Raw genomic sequence first — 17,806 nt, 5'->3', positions numbered from 1 at the left:
TACTGCACAGATGGTGGGAGATGGGGTGGGAGAAGGGGGCACTGGGCTGAATGAAGGGGCCCTGATACATAACTTCCAGGGTAGTAGAGGATGTTTAATATGCAGAGGAGGGGTGTATAGTGGAGTGGGCATATTATTCATAATTTTCTGGTGGGAGGACAGCTTGCTTGACTGCAGATATCTCCAGTTCCCAAAAATACATTTATTAGATTTTAATGGATTTAAAAACTAGAGAATCCCACCTACTAATGGTACTGGGGACTTAGGGGATCAGCGTTCAGGAGGCAGAGCAATCTGCCAACGAGTATATAAAACTACATACCAGGTGTGTGGAGCTGGAGCAGTAACCAGCTGCTGGAAAGCTGATATCTCTGGTTCTGGGAACAGTAGAGACAAGCTTCTAGTGTCCACCAATGAGGGAGAGTCCCAGCTTTTGTAATATACCCTCAGAGAAACTCTAAGTCAGACAGAACCTGAAATATCTGACTGGGAAGAGCAATTAACAGGCTTGGATGGGGACCACTGCTTTGAAGTCAGATAACTCCAGTTTCCAAGGGCCGATTTTTAAAATTCTTGTACCCATGAAAAGAGGGGACCCTCAGCTTTCAGACTAGGGCCCTTAGACTCCTGGGGGGGTTTCTGGGTACCCAGAAACCCCCCCTGCGTGCGCTACTGAATACATTTATCCATTATAATCTGAAGTTCCTAACAGGGTAATACACAATTGATGGACAACATGCATCCCTGAATAAAGTGATCTGATATTAAACAAACTTCTGACGCCTACACCAAAATACAAAAATATATTAAGCGCCTTATTCCTGACATGCAGTGATTTGCTTGAAACCATTTTATACAAAACAGTTTTTGCTTTAAGAGCATAACAATAGTTCCTAATTTTATGACCTGGACTGATGTATTAAGCCTGGTGAAGAGAGAAAGTGGAGAAAAGGTGTAAGGTGATAACACACCAGCCAATCACCTGTTTTGTAAATGGACAGCTAGGAGCTGATTGACTGGTGCGTTATCACCTACATCTGCCCCTCAGTTACTTAACCATTTTTAGCTCATGTGTGACTCCTCCCAGATCATCTCCAGCATAGAGGATTCTCACAACGTTTCATTCACTCAACACTATTTATTAAAGGTGATTAAATGATTTCTGAGCACTAGTGTTTTCATTGATTGCTTAATAAAGTCTTAAAAGGTAACATGAAAGATTTCAATCCATTTAATGACATTAAGTGTCTCTTACATACAGCCAATGAAGAATAGAAGCGTTCAGGTACTAGCAAATCTTAATGTATATATTTTACTAAATGGATTCTAAAGAGATTATTACTTTTGGAATATGAAGATTTAAGTTTCTTCACTGTTACATGGAAACCTGGAATGGAACAGCTGGGAACCTGGAATGGGACGGCAGATAAGCACTCAGCCCATGGACAGTGCTTGAGCCAATTAACCTACTAGTATATTTGGTACTCTTTACCTAGAAGGGCGCCCATCGCGACCATCGAATGCACTAAAAATCGGGTGCGACGCGATGGCCGCAATTTCCCATAGGGACCAATGTTAAAAATGAGATTGGACCCGATTTTAGTGTTCAATGCCTCAATGCCCGCGATTTTTACATAGGAAACAATGTTAAATGGGCCACAGAGCCCTAATAGTCACCGTGAACTCTGAAATGGCCCCCACAATTGTTAACGCCACCCCACGATCAACGTGAACCCGAAGCGTGGCGAGCGCAGCGGTACGCGTCCTCCGACCTCTTCATGCCCTACTATCCACGTCGGCGTGGAGTTGAGAATAGAATAGTGTGGCGAGCCACCGAGGCCCGAAGCGTGGCGAGCGCAGCGAGCCCCGCGAGGGGACGCGGATACCTTCACAGTTATACGCGTCCCCTCGCGGGCTTCACAGGTGTCCGTGGCGAAAAGCGGACACCTGTGAAGCCCGCGAGGGGACGCGTTTACCTGTGAAGGTATCCGCGTCCCCTCGCGGGGCTCGCTGCGCTCGCCACGCTTCGGGCTCGGTGGCACGCGATTTACCCGCGATGGCCGCGATTTTTTACCCCCGACGCCCGCGATTCCAATCGCGGGCGCCCTTCTAGGTAAAGAGTACCGTATATTTTTGCTGTTTGGTAGGAAAGTAGCGTATCCAGAGTAACCCCACTTAAGGACAATATACAAATGGGAAACCATAATGCTAACCATTGCACCATCCATACTTCCCTGTTGAGACGTTCAGTACCCCCCAGCTTCTTCCTGCATTATTGTACAATTGTTTCATAGCTTGTAACACTTGTACAAGGCTTTTCTTTGAATGCTATATTTCACACTGTTATGGAGATTAAGGCTAATATGTGCCCCTTTAATAGTTTAAAGGTTTACTTGTACTTCCTTTAATAGTTTACTTGAACATCATGATGCCCATCACTTATTTATCATTAATAAATATTAGTGAAATGCAGATATTGGGCATCAAATTAAAATGATATTAAATGCCTACAACACGATCTGTATTAATTACAAATGATTTCCAAAATCTATGCTATATGAATTCCCGATCTGGACTAGTACATATTACGACCGTAGGGTGTGAATCACAAGAACAAATAGACTGTGCAGATAGCGCAATTTTGCCTAGAAAGTGTAGAAACTATAGTACAATGTAGTCAGAATTGCACAGTGTGTAAAGTCAATATGGGTGGTTTTGGCCTCCATGGATTTCAATGGAAATCATACATAGCCAAAATTGCACCGTGTGTATGCGCCTTACGTTGTTGTTGAACGTGAAGTGCTACGTTTGTTGTGTATGAAATCAGGGAAGAGCTATCTGCTGAGCAGCTCCTGAAGGAGACCAGCTCAGGCTTGCAGTAAATATTTTGGTCCTGTGTGTTTGTTTACCCGACTTGCATCTCCATAGCAGTGATGCTATTGATTGACCTCGAAGCTGGGGGACTGCTTTGTGGTTTTGCCCCCACACAGAGTTTTGGAAGTGTCTGGGTGGCCACATGGTACCTGTGACGCCTGTCTGTGCTGGAAAAGTAGAGAGGTGTTTCTGGATTTTACTGCATTAAGTCAGGATGACAGTGGTTGAGCAGCGCTTGTACGGATTTATATTAGAACCACAAGATCATTTTCAGACAAGCAAATGCTTGATTCCTTGCGGACTGGATGCACATATACTTCATTGCTCTGGCACCTCCATGATCTGAGCCCTGACATCACGCTGTGGGAAGCCGCCTGTCATTTCCACTGTGCAAGCTTTCAGAGTTAATTAAGTGTTAAGTGATCAAGGAGGTGCCTTGCATGTGACGTGTGATCGCTGTGTACTGCAGCTGATGTTGGAAGCCATTCTTTTACATCTGGGTATTCGCTCCACTTCCTAATACAGATTAGTCCCTAAAGTGTTAAGTGGCAAAAGCAAGATTTCATCTTTTGAAAGATTTATTCCAATAGGAGCAGAATGCAGGGGTCTCACTTTCTGGGGGCTTTTCCACTTTTAAAGGAGTATGGATGGAGTTTTCTGCTCTGCAAAAGAAGCATTTTGCCTCTTCCAGCTGTTTCTGTAGGTCACCGATTCTACCTTTACCAGTTATTTATATAGCGCACACTTATTCTTCAATGCTGTACAGAGTATATGTTGTGCTTTTACAACAGAGATTAGTCGATTGAGAGTTACAAAGTAGAGAGTAGAGAGAGAGAAACTGCCAGTCAGCTTCAGACCTATTTTTCAAACATGTCTGTTAGTGGGGCAGATGTATTAACCCCCACACACGCATTAGCCTATAGAGAGCACCAGCAGTGTTGCGCATGCACATTTAAAAAAAACACCTATTCTTTCCCCCCGGCTGCCTCTTTGGGCATGGGCAAGATCTCGCTATTATCGCAAGATCTCAAGCGCAGCCCGGATCCAGCAGCAGGGCTAGCGTTGTCCCTGCAGTGGGTATAGGACATCACAAGCCCTGGGCTGGCGAAGCAGCTTGTCCCGGTCACTAAGGGATTGCAGGGGACAGCCCGGTCGAGCATTACTCAGCAGGCTGTCCCTAGTGCACGTTAAGTGCGCTAGTAATACATTTAAAAAAATTGAATTCCCCCAGTTAACTAGCGTTAAGTGCAGATATTCACTTAATGCTAGTTCATACATCTGCCCCAGTGCAGGGCCGGATTAAAGCAGGGGCAAAAGGGGTCAGTAGCTGTGGTTGGAATGTATTTAAAATTTTTTTTTTTTTTTTTTTAGCTTAAAGTTTTGTGCATGCCAATGTGACAATGATTAATGGTGCTGAGCATCGGGAGCCAAGACACACTGACTGCACAAGTGTGCAGTACATTACTGGGAGTTGACTAATTCCCATGACACATTGCACAAGAGGGCAAAGGCTGAAAGGGTTGTGCTGAGCTCTGATTGGTGGAGCTCATTACATTCTCAGGCCCATGGAGGACAGCAGCAGCCTAGTCATGGGAGGGTTTTTAATCAGAGGCAGCACTGGGACTGTGAGGTCTCCTACAGTCCTACAGAGTAAGGTGCAGAGGGACAAACACAGACTTTTCATGTGTTATATGTGTGTATGATCTCCCCCTGCAGTGTAATATTCTCCCATGCAGTTTGCAGCCAGTAATGACAAGTGCAAGGGGGGCCCCCTGTCTAAAGTGCCCCGGGCCCCCCGGAGGTTTAATCTGGCACTGCCCCAGTGAGTTATAAAGTATCCGCCAGTCCTAGTAGATCTACCTCTGTGTATTCCATACATCCCCCACACACACATACTGGTAGGTTTACTAGTTTTTGACAAACCTTAACGTATGTTTTGAGTGTGGGCTGAATCTGGGGCACCTGGAGGAAACCCACAGAGTTAGGGCCTTGGTGGGAATGAAACCCAGGACCTCAGTGCTGATGTATAATACAGTTCTCCTATTCAGTCTTCAGAGTTATAGTGTGTACACACTGTACAATTTGCCTTCCGATGTTGACAATAGTCAACATCGTGTCGGCATCGCATGCAGATCACAAGGGTTTTAACCCTTGCGATCCCGATGCGCGCTCCCGTATCGCAAGGCAGATAGTCTTGGCTGCCTTGACTATGTAGAGCAGATCTGCACTATATAGTCAAAATTGTATGCCTTCGCATGCATGCCGTGCGATGCGATCCCCATCTCATGGCACATCTCACTGTATGTACACACCATTATTTAAGCACTAAAAGAGGCCACTCCATGCAGGGGTCTTATAGACAGCCCAAGGGGGTATTCAATCTGCCTATTCAATGCAGTAGTTAATTTCAGAAATGTTGCCGTTACCAACAGCATTAAAGGCTGTCCGATCTGTTTTGTCTAATTCATGGCCGTTTTACGACAATTCGGGATTCCGACTCTCAGGACGTTCCAGTACTAAAGGGGGTATTCATTGTTATCCGCTAGTACGCCACTTGGAATTCAATCTTCCAACTGTTGGAAATGTTCTGACAGAATACTAGTTGATTGTTGAAATCATGTGTATTTTGTCAAAAACGGATGCAGATGTGACAAGCCGGCGGCTGTTTTCAACAATACAGATTTGGGTTTTCAAAAATTTTTAATCTGCGTGGGCTTCAGTGCGTTTGAAAAAAAGGCTGCATTATATAGATATGTGACCATATTTAAAACCGGTATATCTGCACGGGTGTGGTATAGGGTACCGACAGTCGGGATCCGACAGTCATTAGCCCGACGACGGGATCCTGACTGGCCAGACTCAGACAGCATGGTGAGCACAACAAGGCCCCTTGTGGGGACGGTGGCTCACTATGCTCGCCACCTATTCTTTTCTCCCTATATTGGGTTCAAGAGAGAATAGCCGGTGGCCGTCGGGCAACCGTCTGTCGGAGTTTTGACAGTTGGGATCCCGACATTGGGTAAATGACTGTCGGGACCGCGTCCGGCACCCATCTACACACACTGAATTCCCCTCTAAACTAAATTAAAATTAATTTTACGGGGATGTTTGTTAAATCTGTGTGGTTTGATATTATTCAACGTGCAATCGCCATCTTTTTATGGTGAAGTGGAATGTGAACTTTTAAAATAAAGTGTTGTTTTTTTTTTAAATTTGGTGTAAAAGGAATTTTATTATGTGAAGGGGCATGCTATTTTTATTCATGTGGTTACAGCACATGAATATGAATATATATATATATATATATATATATATATATACACACTAGGTGATTCATCGCGCCCTACGGGCGCTCTTCACACCGTCGTAAGGGGCTGCGCCCCATTAATTTGTGAATATTTGTATATAGGTGATTCATCCCGCCCTACGGGCGCGCTTCACACTGTTGTTAGCGGCTATGCCGCCTTAACCTGTGAGCGCCTTTATTGCTTGAAATATGATTTGTATTGTATAGAGGATTTCCAGCATTGCCAGTTTAGTTGGAGGTGATATATGTTACATTAAAAGGGCTTGGGGAGTGGGGTGTACAGAATGGAGTTGTGAAGGAAGTTTTTGGTAGAGATGGTGCTTTTGGGTGAAGGTGTTAAAGGACATGTTTTGCATTTGAGAGACCGTGTTGTGGGCAGCAGCGCCTGCGGGGTGGGTGGCTGAAGGGTGGGATGTGCAGAGGTGTGTTGGTTGGAGGAGGGGGTGGTGGGTGTGCTGTGGGTGCGGGAGGGTTGGGTGTAGTGTTTCCGCAGGTGGATGTGGGGGTTCTGGTGTCGCTGTTGGGTGTGGTGGTGGTGTGGGTGGGTGAGGGAGCATGATGGGGGTTGGTGCGGGTGGGGGAGAGGCAGGTGCTGGGATGCCATGGGTGAAGGAGTTGCGGGTGCGGGTGGTGTGGGTTGGTGGGGTGTTGAGGTGGGGGGGTGGAGAGGTAGTAGTGAGGTAGTAGTGTGTGCGGGGATGGCTCAGCTGTGTGTGTGTGTGTGGGGGGTTGCATCCTTGGCACATTGCAGGTGTGCACATGCTGTGGGCTATGGTGGGTACTGACTTTATATGGCAGAGACATGTTGAAGATGGGAAGGTGCATGCTGTATATGTGAGACAGATAATGAAGGAATGGATGGGTGTAGACCTGGAGTGTGTGTAGAGTGTGCACAGGTGTACATATATGGTGGACAGCAGGGAGACTGGGTGCCATGCTGTTACAGTGGAACGCTGGCGGGCTGCCAGGATGTGTAGAGGTGCAGGGACACTGATGATGGTGTGTGTGGCGGGCAGACGCAGCTCATTGCCAGCAGTGACGCCACGGCTGTCCTGTGTGTACAATGATTGACAGATGTAGCTAAATATATAAGAGATATGGGGGAGGGTGAGCACCCCTTATATCTGTGCATGGCATAGTGTTCATTCTAGCACCCGCTATCTTTGAAAACCCATGCAGTTGCTGTTCTCTGTCTGGGGTGTCACTGTCTGCTGTGGAGTTTCTAGCACAGGTCTGGTTTGCATATCAGTTTGATATACAGACCACACTGTGCTAGAAGCACTACAGCAGACAGCGACACCCCAGGCAGGGAAGAGGAACTGCATGGGTTTTCAAAGTTAGCGGGTGCTAGAATGAACACTAACGGCATATATCACTCATATGGGGAGGGTGAGCACCCCTTATATCTGTGCATGGCATATATCACTCATATGGGGGAGGGTGAGCACCCCTTATATCTGTGCATGGCATATATCACTCATATGGGGGAGGGTGAGCACCCCTTATATCTGTGCATGGCATATATCACTCATATGGGGGAGGGTGAGCACCCCTTATATCTGTGCATGGCATATACCACTCATATGGGGGAGGGTGAGCACCCCTTATATCTGTGCATGGCATATATCACTCATATGGGGGAGGGTGAGCACTACTTATATCTTTGCATGGCATATATCACTCATATGGAGCAGGGGGGGATGAGCACCCCTAATATTTGTGCATGGGATATATCACTCATATGAGGGAGGGAAAATCAGCACCACAATATCTGTGCACTGTATATATCAGGCATATGTTGGGGGAGGGTCATGGGTGTGTAACAGAGCACACCCACTATATAGTATATTAGGACAGTATGACAACCCCTGGGTCACACACAGAGACAGGTGCCCCTGGATGAGACAGCTGAGGGTCAGCAGTGTGACAGTGTATACAGTGTGCTGTCGTGTGTGTCTGTTTCTGTAACTACTCCCATCCGGGATGCACGCCGCGCGCGTCCACATCCTATCCCGTGCCGTTTGCGCTCCCGGCCTCCCCAGGCCGCCCGGGGCTTTGTACGGGAGTAACCCCGAGCCGCGCTCCCAGCAGCGGGGGAGACCTTTACCCTCCTTCCCCCCTCCTGTCTCCTGAGAAGCCGCGTCACTGCACCGCATAATGGCGGCCCTCAGCAAGTCCGTCCCGCACAGCTGCTATGAGATCGGGCACACCTGGCACCCGTCCTGCTTCACCTCCTACCTGCAGATCACGCAGAGCGCCATGGAGGAGTCCCTGAAGATCTATGCGCCCCTCTACCTGGTGAGAACTGCTGGGGGGGAGGAGGAGGAGGGGGCCCGGGAGGGAGGGGGCTGGCTGCTGCTGCCTTCCTGCTTTCCCTCTGCACATACTGTTATCTCTTATATATTTGGCTACGATTTTGCAGGCTGGGTGGTGTGTGACCCCGCCCAGCGTTAGAGCCGCAGATGATTGACAGATGTAGCCAAATATATAAGAGATACATACATACATACACACACACAAAATGTAGATCCAGACTGCGCACAGCCACAAGCTTCAGAAAATAGGAGTGCATCCTTGGGTCAGGATGTAGTGCAGCTCTCTCCAAATAAAGCCTTAATTGTCCCAATCACATGTAGAAAGAAATTGGAGACAAAGCGCAGATATGAGCAAAGTGTAAAACAAATTTTACTAAAAGTGCAGGCTCACATACATCATAGATAACAGCAAACAGCTTGCCACAGTGATATCCAACACTGTGCACCAACGACTTGAATAGCCGGGACCAGCCTTTTCGCCGCCGCCAGGGCCTCCATGGTCAGGAACTTCAAAAGCACAGCGTTGTCAGTTTAGGCCACGCCCAATGCATTTCATCATCTTAGGACTTCGTCAGGGGGTGTGGCCATCCAAAGTACCGGTGTTATATTTATAGTAGGTCGCACAGCTGCTGACGAGCTGCTTCAGTCATGATCCAAGCTCTCAGCTTGGAGAGCTGGTCCCGGCTATTCAAGTCGTTGGTGCACCGTGTTGGATATCACTGTGGCAAGCTGTTTGCTGTTATCTATGATGTCTGTGAGCCTGCACTTTTAGTAAAATTTGTTTTACACATTGCTCATATCTGCGCTTTTTCTCCAATTTCTTTCTATATATATATGTATATATATGTATATATATATATATCTACAACAACAACAGAAGAAAAGGGCGCCCAATGGTGCAGTATCTTTGGTATTTATTTTAAATGAATGTTAAAAGTACTTAGTTGTACATATTGCGTACCAGATGATTCATCAGCGGTGGACTCAATCAACCACTTGGCAATACATAAATCCACACTGGCAAGCTGGAAACAATGGTGGGTGTGTGACCCCTTGCTGTGCACTCACGGTTGCCGGCTACACACTGGCTGTGTGCAGGGACGGGAACACCACGCCGCACAGGACTCCGGGGACACACTCCTCTGCTCCGAACACGGTTGCGTCAGTCAAGCCATGCCCCTACGCGTTTCGTCAGAAGTCACACTGATTTTATTGCTCACATACATTGTAGTTAACGGAAATAAGCTTGCCAGCTCGATCTAACACAGGGATCAGGGTACTCCTACAGATGTCAAGTCTACCGCGCCACAGCCTCGGACCGCCGGACAGATATCCAAACGCCGGAGACGCCACGGGGAACGATGCACGGAGCCACCTGGATTTTTTTTTTTTTTTTTACACATATCAGCCAGCAGGGAGCCGAAAGCTGCTCATTACATATTCATATATTCACTGCTCCCGATCATTACATATGCACGATCTGGAGCAGTGCTAGCGGCTGCCTACCCGGTCCCCTGCTGGCTCTCCTGGGGGGCAGCTTGTGCTGCCTGGGTCCCGGGGAGCCCACCTCCCCCCACATACATTCTGGGGCAGGCAGGGAGACTTCCATCTCCTTGCCTGCTGCCGTCCGCCGCAGGGGTTAAGTTTCGACAGTCAGGGGCAGTGAGCCACTGCGGCATTGACAGGGAGGGCTGGCAGCGAAGGCTCCAGCCCTCCGGAACACTGAGACAGTGCAGCGAATCCTAAACGGGATTCGCTGCACATGCCGAATTTAGTCATTGAATACTGCCCATTGTATTAAAATTCAAAGGATAAAGGCTAGAATAGATAGCTGAGCTTCCTGTATGTCCCTTGGTTCCTGCAAAATACAGTACATTTTAGGTTTTGTACAGCAAACCCAATGTATACAGTAGGTGCTTGTTGAAATGTGACATGGTAAAAAGTGTCAGTGATGAATGTGCAATGCCAATGCTTCTGGAAAAGTTCACTCACTTTGCTCTCTGTCCCAGGGACAGGGAAGGATCAGTGCACTCAGTGTACGAAAGACTTTAACCTGCATGACTGGCGATGTGTCCCAACCTGCAGTTCAGGCTTTTATTCTGAAGAGGTGCCTGGGTTGCCGCACAAGATATGCCGGAAGTAAGTAATGCTGCAGTCTGTATTTGTAGACATGTTCATCCAGTGGCCTTCATATGCAGTATACAGTATGATTCTTTCCAATCTGGCTGGATGGATATTTCTGTGAGCAAATGACAATTGGCAGTTTGTTCCCAAACATAGAAAAGCAAAAAATAAATGTAATTCACAAATTGGTTAAATCCATTTATGCATATGATGCAATTTTACTTTGTTCCCAGAAACTTCCAGATTTTCAGTACAAGCAGCCAGATTTGAAAGATCATTTGGTACTTATATGTTAGTTAGGCGCCCACTAAGCAATTTGCTTAGTGGGCTATTCTGCGTAGGGAAATCGCATTGCATGGGCCATGCCATATGCGATGCGATTTTCCTATGTCATTTATTCACTGCTCTCTCAGCCTCGGGGCATCGCATCTGGCCCAAAATCGCATGCGATGCCATGACATGAGGTATACAATAATATGATTGTATGTTCTAAAAATAGGTTTAACGTCAGCGTGGAGTTGATTTTATATAGTGTGGCGAGCGCAGCTCTGGCTCGCTGCGCTCGCCACACTATATAAAATCAACTCCACGCCGACATGGATAGTGGGGGTATGAAAAGGTCGGAGGACTCGTTCCGCTGCCCCTCGTGGGGCTCGCTGCACTTGCCACGCTTCGGGGTGGCATGGATAGTGTGTGGGGGGGGGGGGTGCGTAAAAACTATTTTTAGGACATACAATCATATTATTGTATACCTGATGTAATGGCATCGCACACCCGATAAAATCGCATGCGATTTTGGGGGATGTGAGATTGTATGCAGTGTGATATTGCGGTGTAAAAAAAAAAAAAAAAAATCGAATCGCATGCGATGTGATTTTCCTACGTTACAGTCCGTATGCTAATTGGGCGCCCAACTAACATATAAGTACCAATCATTTTATACCCCTTTCGCATAGAAAACAAAATTATCAGGTGAAGCAGTTCTACACAGTAATTTTCTGTGTGAAAGGGTCAACACGAGTCATAATTTACCAGTTTCGAGGACCCGGTATTTTCAACCTGGGTTGACCCTTTCACTCAGAAGAAATACCTGTGTTATTTATAGCCTGCTAATACAGTTTTCAGACTGCAAATGTCGTGTCACACCCAGGATTAGGACACGTGTCACATCCCCAGAGCGACGCGGCATATGCGGTCTGAAAGATCTGACACTGATCCAACTTATTGCCATGTCAGTGACGTCACACGGGGTGAAGCTGAGTGCCGGCGCGTCACCAGGGGCTTGCGAGGAGGCAGCCCTTGGAGCTGACAGCTCTGCCTCCTCCATACTGTGAACGTACCCGGGTCGCTCGACCCAGGCACCGGTTCACACTGCACTTGACACGTGTCAGAGCCATGTTCAACCCTGGTCATTACCAGGGTGGAACTCGCATGTTGCTCGACCTGAGGTGGCCCTTTCAGAAAACACCTCGACCTGTGTTGGGGCCGCAAGGACACTGCAATAACCCGGGTCTAGAGTGCGGTCTGAAAGCGGTATAATTTGCTTTTCTGTGTGAAAAGGGATCAGACTAGGACCGGAAAAATTATCCGACCATGAAAACATCAGGTAAAAGCCAGGATTTTCTGTCTGAAAGTGGTATAGTGTGTGTGGTTCTGGTTACAGAATGCTCAGTGCTGACCTCCAATCCTGATTACAGGTGTGAAGAGAACTGTCTGGTCTGTGAAGCCAGTGGGAAGAGTTGTGTGAAGTGCAAAGAGGGATACAGCCTGCTAGTTGGATCATGTGTTTCTAATAACACATGCAACAATGGTAAGCATGTAGGCTAATACATTAGTGGAAGATCATACCTAGTAGAAAGGGAAGTTAGCTGTTGTATGGAAGTCTTAATGGCAACCAAAGTTTTTTAATATCACTGAAATATATTTAGAATATTTTATGAGGATGTTGCTGGCAAATGTGCAAAAAATGGCAATTAGGTAGGCATGGTAAGGCAACTCAATTGGTGAATTGCTAGAAACCATTTCTAAAGATTACCTGTAGTAGTAAAAGATCACAAGATCTCTAACCGGCCATGCAACCAGTGAGTAGATGGCAGCTTCGGGCTGTGGGTTGTTTGGTTGGCTGGTTCCTGAGGGGATCATAGAGACTACACTGTCTAGGTTGAAGATAAAAGTTGTGACGGAAATGTTCGGCACATGAAAAGGTAGACAGGGATGAGGTTCATATTTTTGGGGGTCTTATTTGTAGATTTGAGCACATGAGCCTCCCATGGCTTGCTACGCTTGCCACGGTCTGCTGTGCTCCGCTCACTTTACGTCGTCGTCCACTGGTAAAGTGTGACAAAGAAAAGAAAAATCTTTTTGAAATACTCATGTTGACCTTTGTTTCAACCTATTGTCCGTGCCGATCAGCAGTGGTAGAGCTAATGCATGTTGGCTCAAAGTCTGGATCCCATTACTAGGTACTGTTATGCCAATTGTTTGTCACTCTGAAGAGGTTATAGAATTTGTTTGTGCACAGGTGTTATATAATGTCTTGTATTTTCTCTTCCCTCGGCAGCTGATGAGATGTTCTGTGAGATGGTGAAGTCCACCAAACTTTGTGAGCAGAAGCTTTTCATCCAGTTTTGCTGCCGGACTTGTATGCACGCAGGCTGAACCTTGGTTTCTTTCCAGTACCTTCTGCTTCCAACCATGGAGTGACTGCTTACCATGTATAGTATCCAGAATAGCCACTTCTGGCAATGGTGCTACTTTGATGGCATTACTATACTTCATGCCAGTGCTGACTGGATGGGTTAAGAGGCTTTTCTACTTCACCAAACCCTAATTTGTTGCATTGCTAGTCACTCTCCACCACAGATGTCTGAGGCTGGAATGGTTTTCAGGCTCATTCAGGATCTGACTTTTGTCTTCTCAGTGCAGGAGCATACTCTGATCATCTTCAGGTGGCCCTATGTTCCACTTACCAGCTCATTCCCTAACAGCATGACACTGGTTACAGCGATGGGTGGACAGAAGCAAGAAGGGATGCACAATGTGAATCAACGTTGTCTGTAACTGGTTTCATTGCTCTGTATTTTAAATGAAGCGTTCTCCATACTTATCCATGCATTCCTGGGAGAGAATGAGAGAGTTGGTGCCATGAACACAAGAGCCTGCAAAGTTCCTATGGTATTGGGGCATGATTGTTGATGGCCTAGGGCATTTATTGGTGATTGCGTAAAGCTGCTAAATTTGTAGGATCACAGTTTAAGAAGATAGACAGGAATTGACACAGATAACGAAACACTAGAAAACACAATTTTTTTTTAATTTTTTTATGCCACAAATTAATGATTCATTTTTTGCACTTTTTTTCTACACAATCACACAGGGCACGTCACTTAAACCTTTCTATTGAACATGCACGCTGCCAGCATTGATTCACAATGAGCAAGAAGTTTACAAACCTATAACAAAAAGATTTCCTGGTTTCTGTATGAGAAGTGATCGAGTTGCTTTATAAATGTTACCCTGTCTCGAAACAACAGGCGTAAGTGCTGAGGGCGGCTTGTAGCAGTCTGGCATATGACACAACTGGACATAAAGGGAGTGCATTACCTTGTCACTAATGCTTCAATGCGCTTTATGCACCTCTGTACTCTAGGGGTTCCATTTAAGGAGTCAAGGCATTATTTTATGGAGTTCTAAGATGAGCGGTAATCCCATACAGCTGTACTGCGTGGTACTGTATCCCAAGTATTAACAATGAATATCGCCTGTACACGATAGGTACAGGAACTACAAAACAAAGGCCATCCACTGTATGAATGAAGTTGAGCGGAATGCATGCATAGGATGATACTGTGATTGACCCCGTCACTTTAATCTAGGAACTTGCTGAGCTATTGAGCGGAGGTATTAAATAATGTACCAACATGAGCTACTTAATGAGATTGTCTACCAGAAACAAATAAACCTCACCATGGAACTCGTTCATGCTTAGTAACCAGTCTCTGTCCTCCATTATAAGCAGATAGCAGGTGAGAATTGCTAGAACCAGCCAGTGCACGGTGAGTACACAGTATTTTGGTGAGCCATTTCTGTAATAAGAAACCTGGAAATATCTAAATAGGAAGAAAAGCTCTAAATCTGGCGTCTAAGTTAGGCTTGGATTTAAGATCATCTCTGTATATAAAATATTGTCAGACCACACACACAGACACAGACACATATACATATAGAGCTGAGCTTTGGGATACTGTAGCCAGTACTATTCCTGATGTCATTTGTATTTGCAATATGTCAGGACCATAGTCAAAATGGTATGTGGCCCCAGAGATGCCAGAGTGGCAGTAGGAATCTAGGCCCTGCTGGTCACTTAAGGGGTGGCTGATTATTTATAGTAATGGTTGTCTAATGCTCAGCAATGTTTTTACAAGTTTTGTCTTAAATTATGACAATTGTGTGTATTTTTCCATAAATGTAAATTTATATAAGAAATATTTTGTGTTTGGAATAGTCTTTCTGGACTACACATATACAGTTTGCCTAAATCAAGCTGTAGATACGTCTATGTCGTAATGTAATCTATATTCTGTATAAATATATTTTTAGTACATTGCTTTAAATAGTCCCCCAGCTCCATTGTGTGCACAGCAGCCGGGTAAGAGAGGAAGATACATCTGGAGTACTCCCACCAGCTCACCAGGGTTCACAATCACTGCCTCCACTGTGCTGGTTCACTTTTAATAGCTTTTAATACATTACCTTGCAGATTAATAGACTCATTTATCATACTGGACCCGGTATATTTATTGGCTTTATATTAAATATCCTTCTGCCTCCTCAGCAGTTCTGAGCTATGTAAAATGGAAAGAAATGCAATTCCATGTCCTTGGTCTGTGGAACCTGAGGTCTGATCCAAAGATCTGCCATCCTGATCAATAAAATGCTACTTCCATGAAATGGCTTTGATTTCTTACTTCATATACCGCAACTTCCATGTGTGTGTTTAAAACCATTTTATTAAATAATCAGTCTTTCTAAATTACAGATATCATGCAAAATGTTAATTTGTCAACTTGTGGCAAAACACCACTATAACACTATATTTTATGTAAATATTGCAATAGACGGGCACATTGCAGGTGGTTGATTTGCAACAATCACGCTGTGTTCCAATTGGTTGGCACACCATTGTGCTTTATAGAGTGAGAAGATGTATCAGTGATCAATCACCACCCACACACACGTCACTTATTGCCAACTTTGCAGCCTTCTGTCAGCAATACTCCACTAAGCCTCACATTACAAAAGTGATCATCAAAGATTCACTTATCCATAATCCTTCTCCTGTCTATGCATACCTTGGGGTCAATTCAATTAGGTGGGCTGTGGCGCTTTAACGCCAGCAACGGCACCAGAACTCCCAACCTTTGCGCATTAAAAACAGCCTAAATTCTCACTGAATGCATCTGAACCATACAGAGCAGTAAGCACTTCTGTGCGATTATTTAATTTAATCTGCATTCACGATCACCCATATGCGCATGACCCTTAAATATTTTCCCCTTCTGTACTATGGGCCTGATTCAGCATGGTTAGCAACGCAAAAAAAGCACATAACTGGGCACAGCAGATGTAAGGTGCAGAGAGATTTACAACCCCCATACACTAGTCCGATTTGGCCACTTTTCACCCAATTCGGACGGATCGGGTAGAGAATCCATAAGGTCTCCTGCTTTGGGAACCTTGCTGTGCACATACCTTCAATTTTAATCACTATATGATTGACCACTTCAAATTCAGTTACAAAGTACTTATTCACCAAACCTAAGTGAAGGACCTCCTGGTTCCATTTTGAGGAATCTACTTTGGGGGATGTCTTCCAAAACCAATATATGTTATACATTGGATGTATATACATTGGGTACATACTCGTGAGGAATTGCATCACTGACAACGGATTATCATATAGTGTTATCATTCAATCAAATAGCTGTATCTCTACCCCTGATGAAGTCATGTCTTTGACGAAAAGCGTTGGGTTTACATGGTCGATCTGATGATTGTACTGTCAACACTCTAGGGCATCCATATTGGTGGTTCACTGCTATTATCAAAGAAAACAATTGAAATATGTATGCGTAATGTTATGCTTTTAGAGTATTTTTATATTAAATACTGTTTGATCAAAATTTTTAATAATTTTACATTGGAAAGCTACCGCCCTCTGAATCCAATTCTTTTCATCTCTAAACCGTGGATCCTGTCCAACAGAGTATTATTTCAGAGGCGCTGCTTGTATTGTTTAGAAGCGTGGGCTGGGGCCACTTTTCTATTTTTATTTTTCACATCTGTGTAAATGTCTGCAAAACTAATGCCGGGCTCACCCTAGATAACAAATCATCTGCATAAGCAATTACGGTCTATCTTAACCCCTTAAGGACGCGGCCTATTTGGGCCCAAAGGACGCAGCCCTATTTTTCAAATCAGACATGTGTCAATTTATGTGGGAATAACTTTCTAATGCTTTTACTTATCCAACTGATTTTGAGATTGTTTTTTCGTGACACATTGTATTTCAAGTTAGTGGTAAATTTTGGTTCATACAGTCTGTGTTTATTTGTAAAAAATACCAAAATTTTGCAAAAATGTGAAAAAATTTGCCATTTTCAAAAGATAAAGGTTTCTGCTTGTAAGATAGATAGTCATACCATACAAAATAGTTAATAACTAGAATTTACCATATGTCTACTTTATGTTGGCATAATTTTTTAAACTTCCTTTTACATTTTTAGGACGGTAGGAGGCTTATAAACATAGAAGCAATTTTTCAAATTTTTAAGAAAATTTCAAAATGTCAAAATTTTAGGGACCAGTTCACTATGGATGTGGCTTTGAGGGGTCTGTATGTTAGACACCCCCATAAATCACCTCATTTAAAAAGCTGCACCCCTCAAAGTATTCAAAACAGCATTTTAGAAGTTTGGTAACTCTTTAGGTTTTGCACAGGAATTAAAGCAACATGGAGGTGACATTTTAAAATTTAATATTTTTTGGCAGAATTTCAAGTTTAATCAGTTATATTCTGTAACATAACATATGTTAACCAGGAGACAAAATATAATCCTCTGATTCTGCAGATTTTAGAAATACCCCATATATGGTTGTAAAACGCTATTTGGGCAGACAGCAGGCT

At 44.8% G+C, this 17,806-nt stretch overlaps 1 protein-coding gene and 1 long non-coding RNA gene across 5 annotated transcripts in view; one reads left to right on the top strand and one right to left on the bottom strand.

Annotated features, from left to right (window-relative positions):
• PCSK6 (proprotein convertase subtilisin/kexin type 6) overlaps positions 1-15,582 on the top strand; it is a 124,965-nt gene extending 109,383 nt beyond the window's left edge. Inside the window, exons 19-21 of the mRNA XM_083184288.1 lie at positions 10,506-10,635; positions 12,318-12,430; positions 13,181-15,582. Coding sequence (XP_083040414.1) covers positions 10,506-10,635; positions 12,318-12,430; positions 13,181-13,278 — 341 coding nt within the window. The 3' untranslated portion in view covers positions 13,279-15,582. The remainder of the gene's footprint in view (positions 1-10,505; positions 10,636-12,317; positions 12,431-13,180) is intronic.
• LOC146075261 (uncharacterized) overlaps positions 1-17,806 on the bottom strand; it is a 136,650-nt gene that overhangs the window by 106,231 nt on the left and 12,613 nt on the right. The window lies entirely within an intron of this gene.

Source organism: Crinia signifera, chromosome 4 (genome assembly GCF_055691185.1).
Source record: "Crinia signifera chromosome 4, ASM5569118v1, whole genome shotgun sequence".
Classification (NCBI taxonomy): Eukaryota; Metazoa; Chordata; class Amphibia; order Anura; family Myobatrachidae; genus Crinia; species Crinia signifera.
Note: the sequence above shows the minus strand (reverse complement) of the source record. Positions and strands in the feature narration are given on the sequence as shown.